Raw genomic sequence first — 20835 nt, forward strand, 5'->3', positions numbered from 1 at the left:
TCTTGTGTGAATGTGAATATTATACAAAATTTCTTGATAAAGGCAACCACAGAGTTGATTCTGTTAAGGAGACTCTAATGATCAAATGAAACCCTTCACAGTGAGGCTTCTGCTTGCCAAAAGGATTCATGTAATTTAGATTGTATTATAAATTACATTGTAGTTTACATTATCCATAATCCATTACTACCGGAATAGTGATAGTCCTGTGTGCATAGTCTATGTGGAAAGAGGGATTCCCGATAGGTGACAAGGTCTTCCAGAAACTTGTTTCCTGGATATTCTTCCATCAAAGAGCCATTATAGGATCACCTTAATGAAAATCACTCAAAAGAGATAACGAAAATAAATATTACATAAAAACTAAACGGAAAGAAAATACCTATTGTCTGGTCTATGATATGCAAATGGATGGTTAATCCATTAATATAACTCCTGTAGAAGGACAGTAAGCAGACTCCAAAATAAAACAGGAGGAAGGGAACAAATTAAACTGTATTTGAGAATCTACAAAGAGAATGTAATGACTTGAAGCTATTTCTTAGAGCAAAAGCCTATCTTTGTAACATAAATGTTGTCCCAAAAATTTATGGTTACAAATCTTGGAACATCACAGCCTCAAAAGAACCCAAGTTGTAGGTGACCCAATGAAAAAATTCAAGAAACACAACCTTGGTATTAGTAAGCCATCCTGTATCTAAACAATCCAAACTGTTAATATCTTACTCTTATGCCTCATCATGGCTCAGAACTTAGGATTCTAAGCAAGCTAAACCAGTACAGAACAAACTCTGAAAAGTCCCAATGATTTGATGCAATCAAAGCTTTGAGGATGAGCCTGGTATTCTCATATAAATAAAGTCAAATTTAAACAATTGGAAAAATATCAGTTTGCTTATGGATAGGTCATGCTAATATAATAAAAATGTTAATTCTACCTAAATTGGTCTACTTGTTCAGTACCATACCAAAATGTCAAAAAAGCTAGAAAAAAATAATAACAGAATTCATCTGGAAGAACAAAAGGGCAAGATTATCAAGGGAATTAATGAAAAAAATACAAAAGATGGCCTAACAGTACCAGATCTAAAGCTCTATTATAAAGCAGCAGTTATCAAAACCATTTGGTACTGGCTAAGAAATAATAGAGTGCTAAATCAATGGAAAAGGTTAGATATAGATGACACAATAATCAATGACTATCATTATCTAATATTTGATAAACCCCCAAACTCCAGCTTCTGGGATAAGAACCCACTATTTCATAAAAAAATGCTGAATAAACTGGAAAATAACATATCAGAAACTCAGCATAGATCTACATCTTACACTCCATACCAAAATTAAGGTCAAAATGGGTCCATGATTTGGGCATAAAGGTTAATATCATAAGCAAATTAGGAGAGCAAGGGATAGTTTACTGATCAGATCTTTGGAGAAGTAAGGAATTTATGACCAAAGGAGATCTAGAAAACATCATAAAATGCAAAATGGATAACTTTGATTATATTAAATTCAAAAGATTTTGCATAAACACAACCAATACAAACAAGATTAAAAGAGAAGTACAAAGCTGGAGAAAAAATTTATAACTAGTGTTTCTGATAAATGCCTCACTTCTAAATATATAAAGAACTGTGTCAAATTTATAAGAATACAAGTCATTCTCTAGTTGATAAAGAATCAAGGGATATAAAAAGACAATTTTCAGATGATGAAATTAAAGCCATCTATAGCTATTTGGGAAAAAAGCTCTAAATCACTGTTGATTAAAGAAATGCAAATTAATACAATTCTGAGGTATTACCTCACACCTCTCAGGTGTGACTAAGATGACAGGAAAAGATAATGATAAATGTTGGAGGGGATATGAGAAAATTGGAACACTAACACATTGTTGGTAGAGTTGTGAAATGATCCAACCTGGAGAGCAATCTGGAATTATGCCCAAAGGGCTAAAAACTGTGCACATCTTTTGACCAGCAGTGCTATTACTGTATTCCAGTGAAATCATAAAGGAGGGAAAGGAAACCCCACATGTGCAGAAATGTTTGTAGCAGCTCTATTTGTGGTAGCAAACAATTGGAAAATAAGTAGATGCCCATCAACTAGGGAATGGCTGAAAAGGTTATGATATATGGAAGTAATGGAATATTATTGTTCTATTAAAAAAAAAAGATAAACAAGCTGGTTTTAGAAAGGCCTGGAAAGATTTACATGAACTGATGATGAGCTAAACAAGTAGAACCAGGAATATATTGTACACAATAACAGCAGGAATGTGCAACGATCAATTATGAAAGAATTGGTTCTTCTTAGTGGTTTAACAATCCGAAATAATCACAACAAATTTTTTGGATAGAAAATGCCATCTACATCAACAAAGAGAACTATGGAAACTGGATGTAAACTGATACCTGTTATGTTCATTTTCCCTCCTTTTGTATTAGTTTTTCTTTCCCAACATAATTCATAAAGAAATGTGTATTTAAAAATTAACATACACATACATGTATAAACAGAAAAAAAATTTAAATAAAAAACCATTTTTAAAAAAAGAGAATGGGCCTTGTAACAGACTTGCTGTTTATTTTTATAGGCATAGTCTAATTAAATTCAGAAAACATCCTCACCAAGAGTACAAGAATGACTAAGATTTTGGCCCTGACAACTCACAAATTCAATTTCACTTAGTTTAGCAAGTGTTGAGTAAGGATCAGCTATGCACAGGGGCACTATGCTAGGTACTTATGCATACAATGGCAGGAATGAAACAATTCCTTCTCTCAGAGAGCTTACATCGTACAAAGCTGAAGTGGCAACCTACACAATCCAAAATTTAAATAAAATGTATACAAAGATTTTGAAGAGAGAGAGAATCAAGAAAAGCCTCAGGTAAGAGATAGCAAATAATTTCCTGGAATTTTGAAGGGCACTGGGGACTTCAAAAAGTAGAGCTATTGAGGAAGAGGGGAAAGGAAGGAAGGAAATAAACGTGTATATAGTACCCACTATGTGCCAGACAAGGTGTTAAGTTCTTGACAAATATTATTTCATTTAAATAACCCTGTGAGGAAAGTGCTGTTATTATTCACATTTCATAGTGGAAGAAACTGAGACAAACAGAATTTAAGTGACTTTCCCAGAATCAAATGGCTAGTAAAGTATCTTAGTTAAAATTTGAACTCACGTCTTCTTGACTCCAAACCTAGCCTGGGAGAATCATATAAGGATTAGGAGTAAACCTGTACAGAGGTCACAGAGACAGGAAATGGAATGTCACACATAGGGAACAATAAGAGTAGATCAATCTGGCTGGAATTTTTAGTGCATGGGAGGTGGGTGGTAATGGGAAATTAATCTGGGAAGCTACATCAGAGCCTGATTGTGAAAGATTCTAAATACTAAAGTGATGTCTTGGTATTTTATCCCAGAGGCAATTAAGGAATCACTGGTGCTACTTTTGTAGCATAGTAGGACCTGAATTAAAATATAGAGGGATGATGTCTGTGACAGTGAAAGAATCCCTCATTGTTAGAATCATTGATCTTTGAAATAAAAAATTTTGAAATAAAAATTTTTTAAAGCTCACAACTCAATATAACAAAAATGACAATTTTACCTAAATTAATTTACTTATTCAGCACCATACTGAAATGGACAAAGATTTGGCCTCTCCACCCCTCCCTCAGTCTTAGGGCCTGGAGCAGAGAAGGGTCTGCTCAGCTAGATTAAGGGACTTCTTTTGCACTTCAAAGTGCCAGATCAACAATGCTTCCAAGGATATCAGTTCCATGAGGGTGGTCACCTAACCCTGATCCCTATCTATGTTAAAACATCTGCCTTTGTATCTTTCTACCTGTAAAATCGAGTTACTATTTAATATCAAAGGTGCCAGTAAGGGTGAACAAGAATGCTTATAAAGCTGTCCCTACTTTAGTTGGGCACGGAACCATGCCAGAATCCTTCTGGAGGTCCGTCCTGGCCAGGCACACCATCTAGGCCAGTTACAAATAAATTATTTCTAAATTATGAATTACTATGGCCATCTTGAATTTTATTGCCTGGGCTATTTCAATACCAATCAAACTACCAAAACTAGGAAAAAGTAACAAAATTTACTTGGAATAACAAAAGGTCAAGAATATCAAGGGAATTAATTTTTAAAAATATAAAGGAAAGTGGCCTGGCTAGATCTAAAATTATATTATAAAGTGGCAATCATCAAAATTATTTTATCCTGGCTGAGAAAGAATGTGGTAGATCAATGGAATGATTTAGGTACATAAAACACGCTAGTTAATGATTATAGTAATCTAAAGTTTGATAAACCCGAAGACTCCCACTTCTGGGATAAGAACTCACTATTTGACAAAAACTAGTGGGAAATTTTCTAATATAGAAACTAGGTATAGAGTACTATCTCACACCCTATATAAGATAAGATCAAAATAGGTACCTTTCTCCCCCCCCCATAGTATTTTATTTTTCCAAATACATGTAAAGATAGTTTTCAACTTTCATTTTTTTGAAAAATGTTTTGTTCCAAATTTTTTTCCCCTCTCTTTCTCATCATTCCCTCCCAGCATAGCTGGCAATCTGATATAGATTAAATACATTATATTCTTTTAAATATATGTTTCCATATTTGTCATATTGTACAAGAAAAATCAGACCAAAAGGAGAAGGGGGAAACAACTATGTGAGAAAAAACAAACAAACAAATAAACAAAGAAAAAGGTGAAAATACTATACTTCAATCCATATTTAATCTCCATAGTTCTCTCTCTGGATGTGATTGGCATTTTTCATCCCAAGTTTATTGGAACTGCCTTGAATCACTGCATTGTTGAGAAGAGCCAAGTCCATCACAGATGATTACCACGTAATCTTGTTACTGTGCACAATGTTCTGATTCTGCTTACTTCACTTAGCATCAGTTTATGTCAGTCTTTCCAAGGTTTTTCTGAAATCAATCTACTCATCATTTCTTTTTTGTGGGGGAGGGAGTGGTGGTTTGCAAGGCAACTGGGGTTAAGTAACTTGCTCAGGGTCACCCAGTTAATGTTAAGTGTTTAAAGCCACATTTGAACTCAGGTCCTCCTGACTCCAGGGCCAGTGCTCTATTCACCATTTAGCTGTCCCCTCATCATTTCTTATAGAACAATATTCCATTACCTTATGTACCATAATTTATTCAGCATTCCCCAAATGATGGTCATCCATCCAATTTCCAGTTCCTTATCACTACAAAAAGAACTCCTGCAAACATGTTTGCATATGTGAGTTCTTTCCCCTTTTTTATTATCTTTTATTAAAGAGTATGCACAGTGTTATAGCTCTTTGGGCATGGTTCCAAATTGCTCTCCAGAATGGTTGGATCATTTCACAACTCCACCAGCAATATATTAGTGTTCCAGTTTTGAATGGGTACATGATTTCAACATAAAAGGTGATACCATAAGCTAATTAGGAAAGCAATAGTTTACCTGTCGGACCTATGGGGAAAGGAAGAATTTATGACAAAAAAAAGATAGAAAACAAATTTATAGTATGAATTGCAAAAGAAATCATTTTGATTACATTAAATTAAAAAAGTTTTACATAAACAAAACCAGTAAAACCAAAGAAAACAGAAAACTAAAAAACAAATAAAAACAATTCTGAGATACAACCTCACACCTATCAGATTGGCCAATATGGCAGAAAGGAAAAATTATAAATGTTGGAAAAGATGTGGGAAAGTTGGAACTGTAATACACTGTTGGTAGAATTGTGAACTGATCCAACCAATCTGAAGAACAATTTCAAACTATGCCCAAAGGGCTATAAAATTGTGTCTATCCTTTGATCCAACAATATCACTGTTAGGTCTGAATTTCATAAAAAAGGGGAAAGGATCTACATGTACAAAAATATTTCTTTCTTGTAATGGCAAAGAATGGGAAATTGAGGGAATGCTCATCAATTGGGAAATAGCTGAACAAGTTTGTGGCATATTGTAATGACCGCGTATTTAAAATCAGCCGGAGTCAGGAATTCAGGTTAAGGGGAAAATCTTCAATATTTATTGAAGTGAAGAGGTGAATAAAGATTGCAATAGCAAATATAGGCAAGAAAGATTGCGATAGCAAATATAGGCAGTTGCGACAGGAAGCCAGGTAAGAGAGAGCAACGCGAGCAGAGCCAACCGTGGCAATGGCAATCCCAAAAGTCTCTCCTCCCCTTCCTTTTCCACTCCCCTGCCTCCACCCACCAAAATCATCATTTCCTATACAACACATCAGGACTTGCACAAAGAGTGGGTGGGGGCCATTCTTTCTCCAAGCTTATATATTAATAGAGTATGGTCCAATTACTATTTAGCCTCATGTGCTTGGGACCTCAGTGCATCAACTCAAGCCTCAGCCCATTACAGCATATGAATATAATGAAATATATTGTTCTATAAAAAAAGATGAGCAGATGGATTTCAGAAAAACCTAGAAAGACTTACAAATTGATGCTGAGTGAAGTGAGCAGGACCAGGAGAACATTGTAGCATGACATTGTGTAATGATCAACTATGATAGACTTAGCTCTTTTCAGCAATGCAGTGAACCAAAACAATTCCAAGATTCATGTTGGACAATGCTATCTAATTCAGAGAAAGAACTATGGAATCTGAATGCATATTGAAGCATATTATTTTCTTTCTTTTTTTTTTAATTTTTATTTAATAATTACTTTATATTGACAGAATCCATCCATGCCAGGGTAATTTTTTTACAACATTATCCCTTGCACTCGTTTCTGTTCCGATTTTTCCTCTCCCTCTCTCTACCTCCTCCCCTAGATGGCAAGCAGTCCTATATATGTTGGATATGTTTGAAGCATATTATTTTCACTTTTTGTTGTTTTTTCTTTTTGGTGATTTTTTTTCTTGCTGTTCTAATTCTTCTTTCACAACATGACTAATATGATTGTATATGTCTAACTTATATTAGATTGCTTGCTGTCTTAGGGAGAGAGAAGGAAAGAAAAGGAGGGAGAAAATTTTGGAATTCAAAATCTTACAAAAATGAATGTTGAAAACTATCATTACTTGTAATTAGGAAAAACAAAATACTATTAAGTGTAAAACAAAACAAAAGCTAATAGTTCCTTGATTGCATTAGTGCCTAAAGTTTGATTATTAGAATTTTATTCCTTGAGATTGAGTAATATCTTTTTTAGACTCTTAATTTAAAATGCAGAGTCCCCTGAGAGGGTAATACATTAAAATAGTCTTCAGCACTTTAGCAAGAATATGTTGGACTCTTTGTTCCATAAAAATGGATTATTCCCCTTAGAGAATGAAAATATAGGGCATAGAAGACCAACTAGGATAACTCCTTGGGTATTATGAGGCAACACCAGTTTGAGACAAGTTTGGGGATTAACCACCCCACCAGGAAAAGTCTGCCCCATACAGCTGATGCAGATCAGTCTCTCCTTCCCACACCAGGTCTGTCAGTGTATTCCTCTTACCCCTCTGCTCACCTGCAGGGCTGTGTTGTCCACCTGGAAAGAATTCATGAGGTCTCTTTTCTCTTTTTCATGTGAGGCCTTAAGCGCTGGAGGGAAAGAGCACCATGGTTAGCTCAGATACTCAAAAGCCTTACCCCTGGCCAAAAAAGCATCAGTTCCTACCAGCTGCCTGAACTATCTGAAACTCAGTCAGACAACTAAGAAATAACTGAGAAATAAAAATTTCTAGGCACTTTCGACATTTTAGCCCAATCTAGTAAAAAGAATTCAAAGAAGCAAGAGACTTCAGCTGTAGTCATTATTCCACTACCAGTCACTACAATTATTACAGGGATTAAGTACTTGGAAGTACCCTTACTTTCCTGAACCTCAGTTTCCTCATCTGTAAATTGAATATGACAACTCCTGCCTACCTCCCAGAACAGTTATAATGATCACATGAGATAATGGAGGGTACCATTAAGATCCTATATTCTACTAGCCTAGCTCTTTTGCTGAGCTATAACTCAGCTGAGCTGAGGGTAAATAGTAATTGTAGTACCAGCAGCAACAGCAGCTGCAGTACTGGTAATAAATAATAGCATTTAAATAGAATTTTAAGGTTTACAAAGAATTTTACAACTATTATCTCATTTGATCCTTACAACAACTCTGGAAAGTAGGTATTATTATTATCCTCATTTTACAGATGAGGAAGTTGATGAACCCAGAGGTTAAGTGATTTGTCAGGATCATATAAACTACCAAATGACTTTTTTTATTTAAATCCTGATCCAGATAATATCTGGATTACATTAAATTTAAAAAAAAGTTTTACACAAACAAAACCAGTACAACCAAGATTAGAAAGAAAACAGAAAACTAAAAAAACAAAAACAATTTTGAGATAACAAACTCTCAATAATCCAGAGATAATAATGATACTTACCTTTCAGGGTTGTTGTGAGGATCAAATGAGATAATAATAGCAAATTAATTGGCACGCGGTAAGCAATATATAAATGTTAGGTTTTTATTACCTCAATTAACAAATCCTCTCAGAACAAAACTTCTTTTTCATAATATTCCTATAGGTATAGGGATACATGCTTTATAGAGAGGTCCAGATAAGGTGACTTCTGGCCTAGCATCATTCAGCTGCTTCTGACTCAATCACAGGTCAGTCTCCTAGAAGAATAGGAGCTGCAGGGTAGTATGAAGCAATGGCTAGTTCCCACAAGGTTCTTAAAGTATGGTTCTCAGAGTACGGTCCAGAGAATCCTGGGGATCTCTGAAACCCTTTTAGAGGGTCTACAAATTCAAAAACAGTTTTAATTTCCAATATGGTAAATGTCTATAAATATAATTCAGATAAACAAAAACTCTTTGGAGATCCTCAATAATTTTTAATAGGATAAAGATACTGAAAACAAAAGTTTGAGAATCACTGGTAAGACATATAGCCTGAGCTTCCTGGATTGGTTTCCTTTGGCATTAAAAGATAGAATTCTGGATTTGGGGTCTTTTTTGAAGATGTTTTTCTCTTGTTTCTTCAATTAAAGAAGTGCATTAACAAAGTGACATCTGAATTTAGGAAAAGTCTGGATTTAAAAAACAACTTTCAGAATATGTTTTTAATAGATATTCTTTAACAATTTGACAGGACAATTTGTTTTTTTGTTTGACTAAGCCATTGGGATTAAGTGACTTGCTCAGGGTCACACAGCTAGTAAGTGTGAAGTGTCTGAGATGGATTTGAACCTCCTAATTCCAGAACCAGCCCTCTATCCACTGTGCCATCTAGCTATTCTAGCCATTCTAGCTAGAATTTCTTCCATATTCTCATACGGGAATGGAACCAGGGCCAGAATGGATTTCGGAAGCCATATATATTTGAATTCCCTTATTATACAGGTGACGAAAATAAGGCTAAATAGGGTTAAATGACTTTTCGAAGTCATTCGAAGTTAATTCACAGATAGATCTCAGAGATAAGATTCGAACCCAAATAGGTCTATATCCCAAAGAGATCATAACAAAAGGAAAAGGACCTACATATACCAAAAAAAACATATTTTTCTATGTTCATTGTTCTTTCCACTGTACCATGTTGCTTCTCTTGGAAAGAGTATGGGACGTATAGCACAGTGGATAGAACGCTCACTCTGGAGTCAGGAGGAACCTGAGTTCAAATCCAGCTTCAGACACTTCACATTTACTAGCTGTGTGACTCCAGGAAAGTCACTTTACCTCACCTCAATTATCTTGCAAGCAAAAAAAAAAAAAAAAAAAAAAAAAAAAAAAGTTGAGATTCCTGCTCTGCCTTTAATTGTGGGAAGATAGTCAACTGTATGGACCTTAAATTCTTCTTAGATGAATTTAAAGGGAGTTAGTTTAGTTGATCTGTAAGGTCCCTAATATTCTAAATCCTAACTTCCCTTCATTTTACTGCCATTCTATGATTCTATGCCTCTCGGTAAGAGGAAGCACAGGGGTACATTCCAGAAATGAGGGAAGGGAAGGCATCCTAAGGTGTGGCTCCCCAACTTGAGGCACCTTGGTGGGGCACTTCCTATTACCTGCTTTCAAGCAAGATGGACCACGTCTCCCCAGGTATGTCAGGACATTCCTACCTCTTGGGAAGGGTTCCAGAAGCCAAATTTTGAGTTTATCCCTAACCTCACCCCATAGTAGTAGTCCCAGAAATACTTCCTCCCATTCTCAGTCAACAAGCTCTTTGAGTCTAAGAGTGAGGCTTTTCCTCAACCAATAAAGGGTTCTATGAGTCACAAAACCTCTGTCTCTTTCTCTTCCCCAGTCACTGCTTTGGCCAATTCAGTGCTGAGCTGAGGAGACCAGGTCAGGAGCCACATGCAGATTTTCTCAGGACCATATTTAGACACGAAGACAAAGTGACAAATCTAGCAAGGGAATTCTGTTCTTCTGGGAATATGGGAGAAATTAAGATTCTGTAAGAATAAGAAATACACGCATGCATGTGCATGTACACATGAAAAAAGAGACCAGATAAACAAACAAAATAGAATCAGAATTCTATGTAAGAATATTTTCATCTTTAAAAGTGTCAGTATCCAAAGGTCACTGAAATAATCACCAAAGCCAAGAGGGTTAGTAAGGCTTTAATTGGCTATTCATTGCCATTTTAGTATAATACCAGAAACTCTAATTCCGAAAAATTTTCCCTTTGCACTGGCTGATTCAGGACTACAGACTAGTTGCCACTGAGATACAACTTCAAGCTTTTGGTAATTATTGTTAGTCCATGAGAGGAGAAGCTAGAGGGGCAATGGATAGAGTACTAGGCCTGAAGTCAGGAAGACATGAGTTCAAATCCAGCCTCAGACATGTACTAGTCGTGTAACTTTGGGCAAATCATATAACCTCAGTTTGTCTCAGTTTTCTCATCTATAAAATGTGGATAATGATACTTCCCTCTCAGGGTTGTTGTGAGGATCAAATGAGATAATAAGAGTAAATTGCTTGGCACATGGTAAGCAATATATAAATGTTAGGTTTTTATTACCTCGATTAATAAATCCTCTCATAACAAAACTTCTTTCTCATAATATTCCTATGAGGTATAGGGATACATGCTTCTTTAATAGAGAGGTCCGGATAGGGTAATAAATTGCCTAGTTTAGCAAAGCAAACTAAGTAGAAGATCAGGACTAGAACCCAATTCTTCCGACTTGGTCCAGAGCTCTTAACTCAATTCACAAACCTAAATTTAGAGAGTGGTTGGAAAGTCTCCCTTCGGGCTCTAACACTAGTCAGTGGATCTTTGTGGAAATACACATGAAGGTGTAGCAAGAACATGATCTCCTGTTGGAAAAGCATCCCATGTCCCATGTGGGCTAGGCCTGTTACTCCCCTAAGAAGAGAGGGCTCTCCTCTTTCAGAGTCTGGAGTTTTAGAGGGGCTGCCCCTGCCCTTACCTTGCAAGCTCTCTTCATGTTCCCTTTGCAACACTTGTTGCTGTTCAGCAGGTTTTTCATGAAGCTCTAATTCCTGTTCAATCACCACCTGGAAAAAAGGTAGATGCAGGGAAGAGTAATATGGAATCAATTAGTTCCCTACCATTATAATTCCAAGAGCACGTTTCATAGACACCAGGACTGGCAAGGATATTAAGGATCATGTAATCTGACTCATTTATTTTACTAAGAAGAAACCAAATCCCAGAGCAGTGAAATGTCTTTACCCAAAGTCACACAGAGAATTAGGAGCAAATATGGGAAAGCAGGTCTCCTGAATGTGAAGTTAGTGGTGATTCAGAAAGTGAACTATATAGAACATTTATTTTTTGCCCTTAGGAATCAGAGGTTTAAAAACATCAAGGAAAAGAAACTCCAAGCCTACTGACATTAGTCTTTTCATTATGGAATGATTGTTCCTTAGTTATTTCCCTCCCACATTTCTCCAAATAATTTCTCCTAGACAGAATGGTAGGTTATAGCCCAAGAAAACTGTTGGAAACTGGGTCAGGGAACCCACCTGGATTTCCACTTCTCTGGTCTTACACTCCGTCCCCAGCTTCTCTGACTCATCTTGATCCTTCTGGAGAACATGGACGATGTCCAGTTGCTGCTGCTCATCATGGAAGAGATGGGTACTTGCGTCTATAAGGGAAAACCAGATCCATTGGGGTAGTTGGGGAGCAAGACCTAATCAGAGAAAATGGCTGGCAGAGTCCCTATCTTCATGAGTAGGAGGACAGCAGAGTTAACTGGAGGATGCTGGCCCAAATATAATTAAGGAACATCAAAGCCTGACTAATTTTTTTTCCAATAGTATTTTATTTTTCCAAATACATGTAAAGATAGTTTTCAACATTCATTTACTACTGATTAACTTTTGCCAGACGTATTTCATTAATCCAGAGAACTCTTAATAAGGGGACCATCCTCTATCAATACAGCCTGCCACCTTCTTTGACAATTTTACAAATACATATTTACTACAAGGGTTTTATTTTGTTTTGTTTAAACAGAAGAGAGGGAGGGAGGGAAAAAAATAAATGAATATTAATTGAAAAAAATTTTTAAAAACATATTTTGGAAAGTTGCCTGGGACATTGACAAGTTCAATGCCTTGCCCAGGATCACACAATCAGAATGTTCCAGAAACAGAATGTGAATGGAGGTCTTCTAGTCTTCAAGTTCAGAGCCCTATTCATTATGTCACCCTGCCCCTCCAAACATTAATTTTTATGAAGAAAGAAAATGCAGTCCAGAAAAGGGCAGCATAATACAGTGGAAAGAATACTGGATGAGAGTTAAGAAACACCTGACTCTGAATCACATCTCTTTTGATATCCCCTTAACTGTGGGCATGAATTGAAAATTAACTTATGAAATTATGAAAGGGGAGTAAGTACACCTATTTTTTGGTACTTACTAAGAAAGTCTATGATTGGCAGTAAGAAACATAGTAGTTATAACACTTTAATAAGATGGAGACAAGAGGGAAAAGTGGTACAAAGGCACGGGACAGGGAAATGGGATAGTGAAGGGAAGTAATGTGAAAAGACAGAAGGGAAGGGGAAAGAGGTAGAGAATATGATCACTCAGGAAGTCATGAATTTGGGGACCAGAAGTACTAGTGAGCATGGACTGAAAGGAGAAGGAAAACTGCTGGGATGGGGTTGGGAGCAGGAATTTGAAGTCTCATTTTTTTAGGGAAACAAACTGACTCCTATCTATGCCATCTTGGGATTGGTTCATTAAGATATCCAAATTATCTAAAGTTATTGGTAAAACTTTAAAGGTTAACATGTCCACATCATTTCAAAATTGTCAGCATTTTTTGATGTTCTGATAGTCTGGAGCTATGGAGGTCTGGATTTTTTTTCTCAAATTTATGGACAAGAAACTTTGACAAGTATAATTAAATGGGTTCTCCTGGTTCAACACATTATCAGAACACAAATTTTGGTTAATATATGATACACTTTGTGAATTATTCTTCTTTAATAGTTGGAATGGTTTATATGCAATTTCCAGGTTACACTTTGTAATCTTATTTTTTTATTGGCTACTTAACAAACTTATTTACTATATTTACTAAAAAGGAATAGAGATAGTTAGGGAGAAGAGAACAACAGTAAGTCACTTCCATTCTTTGAGCCTCATTTTTTTCATCTGTAACATAAGGATAATATCTGTAGTATCATAAGATTGTTACTCAAAAAACATTTATTAAGCAATAGCTTTATGCTAAGCAGATACTGTGCTAAACTCTGGGAAACTAAAGAAATACAAAAAAAAAAGTTGTTCTTTGTCCTCAAGAAAGTCATATTCTAATGAGGGAGACCACATGCAAACAACTGTCCTTTTAAGTGCAGGTAAAAAGAAATCTCAGAAGGAAGCACAAAAAATATTTATAGAACTTCTTTTCATTGTGGCAAAGAACTAGAAACTAAGGAGGCACTCATCAATTGGGGAATAATTGAACAAATTTTGGTACATGAAGATAATAGAGTCTATCTCTCAAATCTGTGAAGAAGGAAGGAATTTATGGCCAAAGAAGAACCAGAGTCCGTTACAAAATGCAAAAATGGATAATTTTGATTATATTAAATTAAAAGGGTTTTACACAAACAAAATAAATGCAAAGAAGATTAGAAGGGAAGCAAAAAATTGCGAAAAAATATTTACATCCAAGCATTCTGATAAAAGCCTCATTTCTAAAATATATAATTAACTCAATAGTTACCCTCTGATAGTGAGGGTAGAGGTGAGGCAAACTGGGAAAAGCCTCCTGCAGAGGAATTATTTGAGATGAGCTTTGAAAGAAGTCCACAGGTAGTGGTCAAGAGGGAGAGCTTAAGGAACAAGCAAGTGAAAAGGTACCGGGCTAAGAAGGGAAGTATCCTGTGCAAAGACCAGCAGAAGGCATTTATTGCTGGCTTGGAGAACACATGGAAAAGAGGAAACTGAAAGAAGACTAAAAAGATTGGAAGTGCTTTAAATATCAAAGAGAGGATTTTATGTTCCATTTCAGAGGTAACAAGGAACCATTGGAATTTCTTCAGTTGGGGATATGTGTTTGAGAATAAGACATGGTCAGATCGGTGCTTTATTGTAGTTGTGGTTGTTGCTGTTTGTTGTCAAAGAGAACCAAAAACATCAGGAGGATGATGTCTTTACTTGCAAATGAATTAGGTTTAAGTGAGGCAGGGCAGTGCGAAGTCTTCAGTCTCCCCTACAGAGTCATTTGGAAGTCAGGATGGCTGGCAACTGGCCCTTTGTGTTTCAGGAAAATCACTTTGGCAGCTGATGAATTGTAATGGAGATAGATGTGAGGCAGGGAGACCAGGGAGGCTATTGTAATAATCTAAGTGTAAAATGCAAAAGTCTGCACTGTGGTGGTAGCTTTTTAAGTAGAAAGAAAGATGAAAGAAATATTGCCAAGGTAGAAATGATAGGACTTGGAAAACAGACTGATATGTAATGAGGATGAGAGAAGAGCTGAGAATAACATAGAGGTTTCGAGCCTGGTTGGTTGGAAGAATGGTGGAGCCTTCAACAAAAACAGGGACATCTGAAAGAAGGGAGGATTTGAAGGAAAAGTGTTCTGCTTTGGTCATACCGAGTTTGAGAGGCTTACAGGACCTCCAGGTTAAGATAATTGTGATATAAGCCTGGAGGTCAGAAAAGACTTTAAATAGATTAGATTGAACTGGACTATACAGTTTTGATGTGAGGATTGGGGGCCATCTCCAGTCATTTCAATCTATATTTTGCCACTGGATCCAGATGGCTCAGAGAAGGTGAAGCTGGTGACTTTGCACAGCCCTCCCTCACCTCAATCCAATTAACTTCCATGTCACGGCATCACCTTCCTAATGTCATGGTCCTCTTTGAGAACAAAGGATAAACAACAACCTGTGAGTATATGAGCTGCTCCTCTGGGCACCCAACTGGCTAGTTCCTGTTGGGCAATGCAGCTCTTCTCCTCTCCTTTCCTCAAACAACAACCTAGGAAGATCAAGTGATATAATGTATGTAAAGCATTTTGTAAACCTAAAAACACTATTAATAATGTTAATATTAAATTAATTATTTACATATATGTATTATATATGATATAAATTAAATTAAAAATAAAATTAATATTAATCTGTGCTGGTGAAAACATTTCAATATTCCCACATGGCTTGCTTGCTTTGTCCAGAGGTCTTCACCCTCTGGGTTTATTTCTGCCTAACAAACCCTGGGCAAAACACCAGCAGAATTCCTTTTCACTGAAGTATTAGTGACCGATAAAGGCTTAGTAGAAGGTCCTCGCAGAGAAGAGCTTCAGCACAGAGATTTTGCCCACTGGATTAAGCCTTCCAAAGGAAAGACTTCACCCACTCCCAAATCACACCCTATAAATCGTGTTTTCCAAAAAGGGCAGTCATGGCTTTGCTTACTCAAAGAACAGTGATTTCTCTTTATAGAGCCTTTTGCCTCTCTCATGTGACCTCTATAAGGCTAAAGTCTATGCCTTTACTTCTTGAAATGCTGCAGCTGTCCCTTATGAAAAGTTTATGCAGAGGAGGACCTAGGAATGGGGTAAACCTGACTTATTAGCACTTCAAGGGTCTGGGATAGGGTGGGGAAGAACTTCCCTCTGGGCTCAGTGGCCTGGAGGGAAGGGAATTTGCTCTGTGGGCTGCTGGGGGAGAACTTAATTTTTCCCATGTAAACTGAACATTGAAGGTAAGAGCCAGGGACTTTTCTTCCCCTACCTTGAGAAGGCCCATACACTGCTATAGTCTAGCTTTCAACCAGTGGGTCAACTTTGAGATTCATAATAAAATAAATAGGATAGCTGAAAGGGAATTAGAATGTAATTTAGAGACGACTTCGTTCAACACTCTCATTTTATAAAGAAATTGGGGAATGTATGGGAGAAGGGATTTGCCCAAGACTACAATTAGTTTAGCATACTCAACAACACATTTTAGGAGGAACACTGAGAAGCTAGAAAGTGTCCAGAGATGTAAGCACAAAAAATATTTCTAGAACTTCTTTTCATTGTGGCAAAGAACTAGAAACTAAAGAGGCACTCATCAATTGGGGAATAATTGAACAAATTTTGGTACATGAAGATAATAGAGTCTACCCCTCAAATCTGTGAAGAAGGAAGGAATTTATGGCCAAAGAAGAACCAGAGTCCGTTACAAAATGCAAAAATGGATAATTTTGATTATATTAAATTAAAAGGGTTTTACACAAACAAAATAAATGCAAAGAAGATTAGAAGGGAAGCAAAAAATTGTGAAAAAATATTTACATCCAAGCATTCTGATAAAAGCCTCATTTCTACAATATATAATTGACTCAAATTTATAAGAATTAAAGCTATTCTCCAACTGATAAATGGTCAAAGTATATGAACAGACAATTTTCAGATGAAGAAATTAAAACCATTTCTAGTCATATGGAAAAAAAAAAGTTCTAAATCACTATTGAACAGAGAAAGGCAAATTAAGACAACTCTGGTTTATCACCACACCCTTCTCAGATTGGCTAAGATGATAGAAAAAGATAATGATAAATGTTGGAGGGAATGAGGAAAAACTGGGGCACTAATACCTTGTTGGCAGAGTTGTGAACTGATCCAACCATAAGAAGAGCAATTTGGAACTATGCCCAAAGGGCTACCAAACTGAGAATACCCTTTGATCTAGCTGTGTCTACACTGGGCCTGTATCCCAAAGAGATTATAAAAAAGGAAAAAGCACCCACATGTGCAAAAATGTTTGTGACAGCCCTTTTTAGAGTAGCAAGAAACTAGAAATTAAGTGAATCATTTGGAGAATTGCTGAATAAATTATGGTATATGAATGTGATAGAACATTATTGTTCTATAAGAAATGAGCAGCAGGGTGATTTCAGAAAGATCTGGAGAGATTTACATGAACTGATGCTGAGTGAAATGAGTAGAACCAAGAGAAGATTGTACACAGCAACAAAAACATGTGATGATCAACTCTGATGAACTTGGCTCTTTTCAACAATGAGGCAATTCAGGTCAATTCCAATAGCCTTGTGATGGAGAGAGCTATCTGCACCCAGAGAGAGGACTATGGGGACTGAATGTGGATCACAACATAGTATTTTCATTTTTTTGTTGTTGTTTGATCGCTTTTTGTTTTTGTTCCCATTTTTCCCTCTCTTTTGATCTGATTTTTCTTGTGCAGCATGATAAATATGGAAATATGTACAAAAGAATTGTACATGTTTAACATATAATGGATTACTTGCTCTCTATGGGAGGGCAAGGGAAGAGAGGGAGAAAAATTTAGAACACAAGTTTTGCAAGGGTGAATGCTGAAAACTATCTTTGCATATATTTTGAATAAAAAGCTATCTTTAAAAGGATAGTTTCAGAGAAATCTGGGGTGATGTATATGAACTGATACAGAATAAAGTGAACAAGACCCAGAGAAAAATTTGTAAAATAACAATTACCCTCTAAATAAAGTCAAACAACTTTGGAAGATTTCAGAACATCAAGCAAGGCAATAACTAACCAAGATTCCAAAAACTAATGCTGAAGCATGCTTCCCACCTTCTGGGACACCTTCTGTCAAAGAAGTTTCAGGTGCAACATTCAGAATGAAACACACATTTGTGGACACAGAAAATGCAGGAATTTGTTTGCTTTGGCTGTGTGAACTTAATTACAAGCGTTTTGTTCTGTTTTGTTTTGTTTTCTAATTGGTGATGTGGGAGGGAGAGAAAATAAATATTTGCTAAATGAAAAAAAAGGGGGGGGGGAAGAGGGAGGAAAAAGTTGTCCAGAGAAAGGCAACAAGGATGTTCAAAATGCTTGAGATCATGCTAAAATAAGGACTGGTTAAAAGACCGATAGATATTTAGTTAGTTTGATATTTCACAGGCTATATATGGAAGAAGCATTTGGTTTGTGCTTGATCTCAATGAGTAGAATTAAGGAAAGAGTAGAGAAGGAAAGAAAAAGAGAAAAATAAGGGAAGGAAGTGGCAAAGAGGCAAATTTAATCTTGCTGAGAGGGAAAGCTTCCTAAGAATTATAATTACCTTACAGTGGAGTGTGTTGCTCAAATGGAAGCAGGTTTTCCTTCACTTGAGGTCTTTGGGCACAGGCTGGATGATACTATGTTGGTATAGTTATGAATATTATGGAGGGGGGCTATTGTTCAGGTATAGATTTAAGGTTCTTTCCAACTCCAGGATTCTTTGGTTCTGTGACCCCAGTCAGAGTCAATTCCATACTGATGAAAGAGTCATTCACCTGAAATCCAATTCTAGAAACATGGTCCTGACTGGAACACCCTCAGCCAGCATTTTAACCAGGGGCCCAGCAAGCAAAGAAGCAGATGTCAATGACAAGGTACAGACAAAATGGACCAGTTATAACTCAAAGGGATTGAGCTGTTCCAGTTGTAGAAATGTGGAGGACATTAAAAGAACTTCTCACCTTTGTCTTCTTGCAGGGGACCCAGTTCTATAGGTTCAGGCCTTGGTAGCTTTCCTGCCCCTCGGTGCCTCTGGAAAAAAAAAAAAAAAACAAAAACAAATATTAGGACCAAGTGGCAATAAACACAAATGATGTAACTGATGAGGGTGAAAGACCAGAACCTAAGTCCTGCCAGAGGGCAGGGAAGGCAGGCCCAAAAAAACTTTAAAATGGGGAGAATTAGTGAACTCTTATTTGACTTTTTCCAGAATCACTGCTGTCTAACAGTGATTAAATCCCTCAGGGATGTTTCATTGCATAATCCTGGTCAGTTAGTGCTCAGCTAATTGGCCTTTCCCTTAGACTGCTGTCTGTCTCCTACACCCCCATCTTCATTTCACCATACACATTTCCACATCTATCATGCTGCACAAGAAAAATCGGATCAAAAAGGGGAAAAAAATGAGAAAGCAAAAAACAAACAACAAAAAAGGTGAAAATACTATGTTATCATCAACATTCAGTCCCCATAATTCTCTCTGGATGCATATGGCTCTCTCCATCACAAGTCTATCGGAACTGGCCTGAATCACCTCATTGTTGAAAACAGCCCCCTCCATCAGAATTGATCTTCACATAATTTTGTTGTTACTGAGTACAATAGAATCTTGGTTCTGCTCACTTCACTTAGCATCAGTTCATGTAAATCTTTCCATTGTTAGGCCTTTCAATCTACCCTACTCCCTAATCTGGCCTAAACTTTCAGGGGCATTTGCCTTCAAGGGCTAGTCCAGGGGTTATACCCCACACTATACCACCCAGTGGTATATAGAATGCAATCCATTCATACCATCTCATTTTCTATGACTTTTCTAAATCCTCTTCCAAATCCTTTTCCATAGTAGGAGAGGTAGGAGATACTCTCTTTGAATATCTGAACTCTCTCTCTTTCCCCCTTAAGTTCATTTGGAACAGCCAGATGCCAAAATGGATAAAGCACTGGGCCAGGAATCAGGAAGAGGTGAGTTCAAATCTGGCCTCTGAGACAGAAGCTGTGTGATCCTAGGTAAGTCACTTAATATTATTTGCTTCAGTTCCTCAACTATAAAATAGGAATAAAACAACACGTGCCTCACAAGGTTGTGGTGTAGACTAAATGAGGTAATAATTACAAATATATATATATATACACATGCACATACATATTATCTCCTGGCAAACAGTAAGTGCTACTTTTCTCTCCTTCACTTAAAAATACTCTTCAGATTTAAGTCCTTATAGGGTCTGGGGTACTACAAAGAGACATTCAGCTTCAATACCTTTAACTCCTATCTGATTTTGATACCTCCTCTGTGACTAAGGCTAGGGGAAGAGGAAAGGGAGGAGAGAAGGACACCCTATTGAAGCAGGGAGCAAAAAAGAGACAGAAAAGCAAGATTAATTTTATTTTTATGTTGTTTTTTGTTGTTGTTGTTGTTGTTGTTATTTTGGATTTTTTTGGTATTGTTCCTTCCGCACACTTGCCATGCTTATTGCTTTCAGTGTTCATACTGCTATCATCTTCTAGAGTCTCATCTTCCCTGAACAATCCAAAGTCTACCCATCATTCAATATCTGTCTCCAGATCTGCTTCTCTCAGAAAGTCTTCCCTGGCCAGCAGTAATATTTTCCTTTTCTATTCTTCTAAAGTGCTTAATTGAGGCTTTTGTTCTATTCTGTCTTGTAGTATTTCAATATACTGTGAAAAGAGCACTGAAATTCAAGTCAGAGAGTTCTAGATTTACCTGTCACTAGTTATTTGACTTTAAATAAGTCAGTTAACTACCCCACCAACCTCAGCCTACTCATCTATAAAACAAACAAAAATACTTGCTCTATTAACTTCAGAGTAGTA

The 20835-nt window shown here is 36.7% G+C and overlaps 1 protein-coding gene across 1 annotated transcript in view; it reads right to left on the reverse strand.

The window, feature by feature from the left end:
- The window catches only part of CCDC69 (coiled-coil domain containing 69), a 39959-nt gene that overhangs the window by 10484 nt on the left and 8640 nt on the right, over positions 1-20835 (reverse strand). The window contains exons 2-5 of the mRNA XM_051978738.1: positions 18963-19032; positions 12004-12128; positions 11445-11532; positions 7522-7595 (exon numbers count right to left, since the gene is read on the reverse strand). Of these exons, the coding sequence (XP_051834698.1) occupies positions 7522-7595; positions 11445-11532; positions 12004-12128; positions 18963-19032 (357 nt within the window). The remainder of the gene's footprint in view (positions 1-7521; positions 7596-11444; positions 11533-12003; positions 12129-18962; positions 19033-20835) is intronic.

The sequence above is a fragment of the Antechinus flavipes genome, chromosome 2, assembly GCF_016432865.1.
Source record: "Antechinus flavipes isolate AdamAnt ecotype Samford, QLD, Australia chromosome 2, AdamAnt_v2, whole genome shotgun sequence".
NCBI lineage: Eukaryota > Metazoa > Chordata > Mammalia > Dasyuromorphia > Dasyuridae > Antechinus > Antechinus flavipes.